Here is a 9,352-nt window from a genome sequence, read left to right on the forward strand (position 1 = left end):
CATGATAACACACAGAGGGAAGGTTTCAGCTGAGATTCCAGACTGAAGCAGACTAAGAAAAAGGGAGACAGATTACTTCTGAATATTTATTCACTGAAAACTTTATGCAGACCAGTGTCAGATAACAGTACAATAATGAATATTGAAACATGATGAAGAGAACGAAAATATTATCAGATTCATGCTGGAAGATGAGCCACTGAGGGAAAGCTGTCTCCACAAATAGAGTTGAGCATGATGACACAAATGGAGTAAAGCCTTTAGGACCCTCATTTTCTGATGGGGCACAATTGAAAAAGAAAAGAAACAGCTTTGGACATCCATTAATAATCTGAACATGGAATGTACAAAGTATGAAATCGAAAAATTTGAATTGTCAAAAATGAAATAGAATGCTTAAACATTGACATCCTAGGCATTATTGGGCTGATATGGACAAGAATTGACCATGTTTAATATAACAATCAAATTACTTAATATGCCAGGAATGACAAATTGAAGAAGAATGCATTGCATTCATTATCAAAAGGAACATTTCAATGTCGATGTTGAGGTACAATGCTGTCTGTGATAACATAATATCCATATGCTATCCATATGCTTATAAGAAAGACTAGATAATACCACTATTATTCAAATTCATGCACCAACGACTAAAGCCAGTGATGATGAAAGTGAAGAATTCTACCAACATCTTGGACTCCTGGTGTGGCACTGTAAGATCATTACAGGACTACAAACCACAGGGTCAGTGATTCAAACCCACTCGCTGCTTATCAGGAACCCTAAGGTCACTAAGTGTTGGTATTCACTTGACTTGGGTCAGGGGCAGATTGATCCTCCAACTGATAGTTTTATAACTGAAAAATTTAAAGAGACACAGAGCAATGGATTTGTCCAAGGTAATACATTGTTTGGTAAACCATTTCAAGAGTTAGCATATGATTAAGAGCCAATGATACTGAAGGAAGAAGTCCAAGGTACATTGAAGGAATTGTCAAAATAGAAGGCACTGGGGACTGATGGAACACAAATAGAAATCATTCAACAAACTAATGTGGCATTAGAGGCACTCACTCATTTATGCTAAGAAATTTGGCCAATTGACTGGATGAGATCCATATTTATGTCCATTCCAAAGAGAAGTGAATCAATATAATGCAGAAATCATTGGACAGTATCATTAATATTGTGCAAAAATAAAATTTTACTAAAAATAATACAAAAACAACTACAACCATACATTGACAGAGAACATCCAGAGATTCAAGCCAGATTCAGAAGAGGATATGGAACGAAGGATATCATGGTTGATGTCAGATGGATCTTGGCTGAAAGTTGAGAAAACCAAAAAGGTGTATACCTGTGTTTTATTGACTATGACAAGCTATGGACAACATAGCAGAAACTTAGTATTCCAGAGCACTTAATTGTGCTCATCAGGAATCTGTTTGAACAGAACAAGGTGACACCAAATGGTTTAAAATTGGTAATGGTTTAAATAATTTTGAGTTTTGTTCCACATTTTTTAAAAGTACCATAAGGAGATAAAGAAGGAGCGCTGGTAGCATAGTGGTTACGAATCGTGCTGCTAATTCCATGGCCAGCAGTTTGAAGCTACCAGCTGTTCCATGGGAGAAAGATGAGGCTTTCTTCCCCCATAAAGACGTACAGCCTTGGGAACCCTGTACAGGGTCGCTATGAGTCGGAACCTACTCCACGGCACATAAAAACAGCAACAAGGAGATAAAGACAAGAGTATTATGGAAAGAATTTGTATGCAGCCATCCACTGATCATAGTAGCACGTTTATACATGTTTTTCCTGGAATAAACCAAAGTAAGAATTGGAACCTTAGTAGCAATATTTTTGACTTACCCTTGTGCGTGGTGTATGTGTGTGTGTGCTTTGATTTCTTTCACCACACTTAATGTATTCTTTCACTGTACTTAATCTGTTTGCTGGGCACATGATCCAAAAAGCTAGATTATATGAAGAAGAACATTTCATCAGGATTGTCAGAAGATTCATTAACAATTTACAATATGCAGGATGATATAACCTTGTTTGCTAAAACTGAAGAGTTTTAAAAATACTTATGGATAAAGATCAAAGACCACAGCCTTCAGTATGGGTGGCATCTCAATGTCAAGAAAACAAAAATTCTTACTACTGGACCAATAAGTTGTTGTTATTGTTAGGTGCCATTGAGTTGGTACCAACTCATAACAACCCTATGCACAACAGAATGAAACACTGCCAGGTTCTGGTCCAACCTCACAATTATTGCCATGTTTGAGAGCATTGATGCTGCCATTTTGCCTATCCATCTCGCTGGGGGTCTTTCTCTTTTTCTCTGACCTTCCACCTTACCAAACATGAGATCCTTCTCCAGCTACTGGTCCCTCCTGATACTATGTCCGAAATAGGAGAGGCGAAGGTTGGCCATCCTGGCCTCCAAGGAGCACTCTGGCTGCACTTCTTTCAACAAAAATTTGGAATTTTCAGTGTTCTTCTCCAACATAGAATATTATTAAAAGGTCCATGGAGGTGACAGTGTTTCTGTGCCACTGAGTTGAAGATGACTCATATACAGGGTTGCTATGAGTTGGAACTGACTTGATGGAACTTAACAACAACAGCAGCAAAAACAACAAGGACTGGATTGATGGTGTGCCACTGTAGAATGAGCACTGGATTTTAATCCACAAGATCAGCAGTTCAAACCCACCAACTGCTCCTCAGAAATCCTGTATAGGGTTGCTATAAGTCAGAACTGACTTGATGGCTTTAAAAATAGTAAGGATTGTCAATAAGAGTTCGCATGCTGGTTCTATTAATTGAAATTTTCTATGATCACCTGAAGACATTAAACAGCACTTTTCCAAAGTTGTATCTCAACTTTAAAAGAGATTTTAAATTTCTTACGTGGTTTAATATATATTATGCTGATGTATGTTAAACCAAGAGGGAGTTATTTGAACAGAACATGAAAACACTGAATGGTTTAACATTAAGAAAGGTGTGTGACAAGGTTGTATTCTTTCACCATACTTATTCAACCTGTATGCTGAGCAAATAATCTGAAAAACAGGGTTATATGAAGAAAAATGTGGCATCAAGCAAGATTGGAGGAAGACTCATATGCAAACTGTGATATGCAAATGATACAACCTTGCTTGCTGAAAGTGAAGAGGACTTAAAACATTTACTGATGAAGATCAAAGAGCACAGCCTTTGGTATGGATTATATGTCAATGTAAAGAAAACAAAAATCCTCACCACTGGCCCAATAGACAACATTCTTATCAACATACAAAAGATTGAAGTTGTCAAGGACTTAATTTTTCTTGGATCAACTATCAACACTCATGGAAGCAGCAGTCAAGAAATCAAAGGACGTATTGCATTAGGCAAATCTGCTACACAAGACCTTTTTAAAGTGTTGAAGAGCAAAGATGTCAGCTTGAGGACTAAGGTCACCTGACCCAAGCCATGGTATTTTCAATAACCTCATATGCATGAGAAAGCTGGACAGTGAATAAGGAAGACCGTAGAAGAATTGATGCTTTTGAGTTACGGTGTTGGAGGAGAATATTGAAAGTACCATAGGCTACCAAAAGAACCAATAGATCCGTTTTGGAAGAAGTGCAGCCAGAGTGCTCCTTGGTGGCCAAGATGGCCAAATTTCGTCTCTCATACTTCAGACATATTGTCAGGAGGGACCAGTCACTAGAGAAGAATATCTTGTTTGGTAAGGTGGAGGGGCAGAGAAAAAGAGGAAGACCCCCAATGAGATGGATTGGCCAAGTAGCTGCATCAATGGACTCAAGAGTGGCAACAGTAGTGAAGTTGGCCCAAGATCAGGCAGTATTTCATTCTGCTGTGCATAAGGTCACTCAATGGCACTTAACAACAACAACACATATATTAATCTTTTAATTGATGTATTCTATTAATATATTCTAGTAATCCTGGTGTGGTACTGTAGGATAAGTACTGGACATCTTGTCATAATGTCAACAGTTCCAGCTTACCAGTTACTCCTCTGAAACCCTATACAGGGTCTTTATGAGTTGGAACAAGCTCGATGGCACTTAACAACAACAACTTGAATAAGGAAGCATTAACAATTTTGTGTCTAATTTTATTAATCACTTCATTTATCTTATGTTGTTAAATGCCTTTGAGTCAGATCTGACCCATAGCGACCCTTGGTGGAGTTTCCGAGTCTTTTAAATCTTTGTGGATGCAGAAAGTCTCATCTTTCTCCTGTGGAGTGGCTGGCAACCTTAAACCGAGGACCTTGTGGTTTCACAGTTCACTGCTTATCTTATGGAGAAACTGAACTCGCCCTTTGTAAACTACTAAAATTCATAGAAAATATCATACCAGATTACTTGAATAGAAGAGTGCAACTATTGTTTATTTGATGCATCAGCCTAAATAACAGGTAGAATTTATTTTTTTTCTAATTAGGGAGAATAAAACATAAAGTATACTCGAACAATATTAGATGATTCATTAAGTGTATTTTTGAATTTATGAAAGCTCTTACCCACTAATTTTACATTGAAACTGTGCGTCTCTAAAAGGATGGGTGTCATTTTGCCATTAGATTACTTTTTGTTTATTAATATCTGAGATTATTATAAAGATGTGTCAAATTATATAAACGGCGCATTCAAATGAAAACACAAAGAAACTAGTGTGCTAGATTCAACAGTTTTTTAAGATTTTTAAATTACTTTAAAATGCATTTAAATATTTGAAGAGCCAGTTTAATAAATATATTATGCACACATTTCAAACAGATACTTATGTAAGGACTAGGTAGAAGCAAGGACTTAGTAGCATAAGGGGTTATTCATCGAGCTGCTATCCACTAGGTCAACAATTCCATGGGAGAAAAATTAGTCTTTCTGCCCTTGTATGCATTTATAGACTTTGAAACCCTATACAGGGTCCCTATGAGTCAAACCTGACTCAAAGACATGTCGCAGCATAAGCAATAGTTATAGGACACCAAAGGAGTAAGATTCGAAAGCAGTAGAGCAGGTAAGAAATAATGTGTTTGAATCATAGAAAATGACTTGAATGGTGTGTTCCGATGTTATTGCTGATTTGGTGTCTGCTCGTCCATTCTTGTACTTAATTCAAATCACTCCATGTCCAACTTTCTGAAGAGTCATATGAGATGCAGTTCACATCTAGGAGCTCTGGCAGCATAGTGGTTATGAATCAGTCTGCAAACCTTAAGGTCAGCAGTTCGAAACTACCAGCTGTTCCATGGGAGAAAGATGAAGCTTTCTGCTCCTGTAAAGATTTACAGCCTCAGAACCCCTGTGCAGGGTTACTATGAGTTGGGACCGACTCCACGGCACATAACAAGAACAACACAGCTATACCAAATCTTTGATTTCAACCGACAACCAATGTCAGTTTATTCTTGTGCATCACTCACAAGCAGCCTTGGTTAGATGAGGGTCAAAATTAGTCTGAACTCTTTTTTGAGTGCATAGAAAGAGCCATTAAAGCATCTGAAACTAAACGTTCTATCCTGGAGCCTAATTCAATATAGTTGATGGCAGAGAAAGGAAGAAACATATATGCTTGACAAATAAATGTGACAAATACAATTGGAATCATCTATTTTAAGAATGTCTTCTGTGTACAGATTAATCATATGTTAAATGCATCATAAACTAAATTTTGTTTTCCTGAATGCACAGGTACCTCTGTTCTACAGGTGACAGCTACCGATGCAGATGACCCTACCTACGGAAACAGTGCTCGGGTGGTTTACAGCATTCTCCAAGGACAACCCTACTTCTCTGTGGATCCTAAAACAGGTTAGAGTATGTATGTTGAATTGGCATGCAGCTACATGCTACAACACATGAAACAATGTTGTTGTTGTATTTTTTTCATTTCTGTTTATTGTTCTATATGAGACATGATTATTTTTGAAAACTTAAAAAATTCCCTCAATTGTTCTAATATAATATATATGAATCATTAAAACGGAAATAATTGCTTCTCATTATTTTAAATGATCATTTATTTCCATGCCAATAAAAAGGTACATATATTTGTGTATTTCTGCCACATTCAATTTTCTAATTTAATTAAATGAATATATTTAAAACAGATTTGATATCATTTATGAAATTAAGTTTTCAAGATGTTGTGTTTGCTCTGTTTATATTATCACATTTAAATATTTGCCAAAGAAGATAAATTATTTATATTCTTCCATACTGTATTTGAATGTATATATTGAACATTTGGACAAATATTCTTTCTTGAGTATTTTAGTTTATATTTTACCCTCTAAGAAGTAAACTCTTTATCCTTCAAAAATTGTTATGAAATATTGCATATTGTTTCAGTGCATATGTACCATAGTTTATTTATTTTCTGTTGATGGGTATTTAGATTGTTTGATTCATGTTTCTATTGCGAACAGTGCTGTAATGAACACGTTGTTGTTGTTAGGGCCACAGAGTCAGTTCCAAGTCATAGCAACCCTGAATAAGTGCATTGATTTATTCCTGTATAGCTCTTATCAAGATATATATTAAGTATAGGGCTTGCAAAGGAGCTCTGGTAGTGTAGTGGTTACGAATCAGGCTGCTAATCTCACAGTCAGCAGTTCGAAACTACCAGCTGATCTGCTGGACAAAGATGAGGCTTTCTGCTCCCGTGAAGATTTACAGCCTCAGAAACCCTGTATAGGGTTGCTATGGGTCGGAACCAACTCCACGGCATATAACAACAACAACATAGGGCTTGTTGGATCATATGATATATCTTTTTCTGGCCTCTTAGGAGTTGTCATATTGTTTTCATCAGTAGTTTTAACATTTTGCAATGCCACCAAAAGTGCATGAGGCTTCCAGTCACTTTAAACCCTACTCAGTAATTGTTGTATTCTGTCGTTTTGAATTTTGCTGATAATGGTGGGGTGAGATGATTTCCTCCCCATTCTTTTCTGACTGGCAACTCATTAATGGATAGTGATTGTAGTTCTTCATGTGTTTCTGGGCAACTTACTTGAAAGTTTTCTTTGGTAAAGTGTCTGTTCTTCTGCCCACTTTTAAATTGGAATATTTGCCTTTTGTTGCTGAAGTATTGAAGTTTACTATAAATTTTAGAAATTATTCTCTTGCCTGAACTTCCCCAGTGTGTGGGATCTCATTACTATTTTGGTGAAATCTTTTGATGTGCATAAGTGTCCACATTTTAGTAAGTCACAGTCATCTCACTTGACATCTGTTGTTTGAATGTTTTTAGTTATGTTTGATAGTGTGTTTTTGCCACGGATTAGGACCCTTAAGTGTGTCCTTAATTTTACTTTGGTGGTCTTTATAGGTTTAAGTTTTACATTTAGGTCTTTGAGTTCATTAGGTCTTTGAGTTCAAGATATGTATCTTGCTTCATTTTTCTGTAAATGGGTATCCAGTTTTGCCAACACCATTTGTGAAAGAGATCATCTCTTCTGAAAGAGACCATCTCTTCTGTGTTTAATGCTTTTCAGCCCTTTGTCAATGATCAGCTGTCCACACCATGAGAACAAAGCCAAAGATGCATACGCATCCAACCACCACAAATACGGATTTTTTTTTCTAGTGAAAATAATTATATCCTGTCATGTAAAGCCAAATGAAAATGAAGGATAGTCAATATAGGGTTAAGCTATAAAAACATAACTCATAAATCACAGAAAGAAATTTATGAACCTACTGCCAAACAATCTGTTATTAAATGCTTTGCTAAATAATAACCTATTTTGAATTTAATCAAGATTTTAGAAATCAGTTAAACTTTACTGTTCATTTCAGAGATATGAATAATCATAAGATAAAAGTACAGCAATGAGAAGTAATACAGCAGCTCTCCAGTTAAGTGATGTTGAGTCAGTTCTGAGGAGCAGCTGGTAAGCTTGAACCGCCGAAGTAGTATTTCAAACCAGCATTACAGTCCAGCACGTTAACCTACAGCACCACACCAGGACTCTGGGTCCTTTTTAGTCACAGTCTATGTTATCTGAAGCTGATTAATATATAAGAAAGTTCTCCAAGCAATGGGCACAGCCACATAATTTACACAAAAACATGTTATTTTAGTCATAATTATTTCTCTTTTATACTAAGATAATTACATAGTATAGGACACATTGTTATGTTCCACACTCGGTCCATGGCTTTGTTTTAACTGATGATATGGAGCTTTTCCATCATGTCTTTCCACAGATGTAGTCACTTTGATTCATGCATCCTATGTGGTGAAGTCCACGTGTATATTCTTTTCATAAACCATATGTAATTAATAATAATAATAATAAAAGCAGCAGTCATAATTGCTTGTGTAACTAATTATAGCTACATTTAAAAATAATTTTGCTGGTATTGCCTGTATAATAGATAAAAGTGTTTAATTAGTAATCTCCAATGCTATAGAATTTGCTTTTGGGGGAGGATAGAATGTGTCATTTTAAATTGTGCCTTTATCATTTTACTGAAATATTACCCACTTTGTTCTCTTTAGAAAATAATTCTAAGTGCTGCTTGAACTGAAGCCGTCTGTATGGGGATTAAGGCATAAAAAGAAGCAATTGTTTGTATATAGCCTTAAAGAAATACACAGTTAATGAACTGCAGTAGATACTGTTGCTGCTTTTGTTATAAGGTATTCAAGGCTGTAAATCATTCCAGGAGCAGGAAGCTTAATTTTTCTTTCATGGAGTGACTGACTTGAACCACTGTCCTTGTAATTAGCAGTCTAGTGCTTATCCTATAAAGTCACCATAGTTCTGAGTTGTAGATACTGTTTGGTGTATACTCAGAGTTGGTGTGTCTCATTTCTCTGATTCTGGCAGAACGTTAATTGTTGCTCCAAGTGGCAAAAGTTGGGTTTCTGATTCTGACAATAAATGTAAAGAAAAGACTACCAGAGTTCTCTAGAAAAGTTTTGATGTTTCTATATAGGCGCCAATGGTTTCTCTCTGGGTCTGCCCATCTTCGGGATTGAAATGGCTATGTAATCAGTGGGAAGACAGCAGCTATTTTATAATCATGTGACGGAAGATGCTAGGGAAGTCATTCTGGTTACTTTTTATGTACAGGCAAATACAATGCTAACTGAAACTTGTAATCTTTGTGATATTGTTTTGTGGGCAAATAAATCACTTTCAAAGTGCATTGTAATTCCCAAGGGGGTGTATAGCGCACTTCTGGGGACTACCTACACTCCTATAATCCCCAAATCTGAGATCTGACCCAGAGAGAACGTCCTGTCTCTACATGCTGGCAAGGAAGAAAGTCACCATTGTTGTTAAGTGCCGTGGAGT

General features: G+C 36.4%; 1 protein-coding gene across 1 annotated transcript in view; it reads left to right on the plus strand.

Annotated features, from left to right (window-relative positions):
- Positions 1-9,352, plus strand: part of CDH18 (cadherin 18, type 2) — a 606,534-nt gene that overhangs the window by 180,155 nt on the left and 417,027 nt on the right. Inside the window, exon 3 of the mRNA XM_006874771.1 lies at positions 5,733-5,852. Within this exon, the coding sequence (XP_006874833.1) occupies positions 5,733-5,852 (120 nt within the window). The remainder of the gene's footprint in view (positions 1-5,732; positions 5,853-9,352) is intronic.

Source organism: Chrysochloris asiatica, unplaced genomic scaffold (genome assembly GCF_000296735.1).
Source record: "Chrysochloris asiatica unplaced genomic scaffold, ChrAsi1.0 scaffold00300, whole genome shotgun sequence".
NCBI classification, from domain to species: domain Eukaryota; kingdom Metazoa; phylum Chordata; class Mammalia; order Afrosoricida; family Chrysochloridae; genus Chrysochloris; species Chrysochloris asiatica.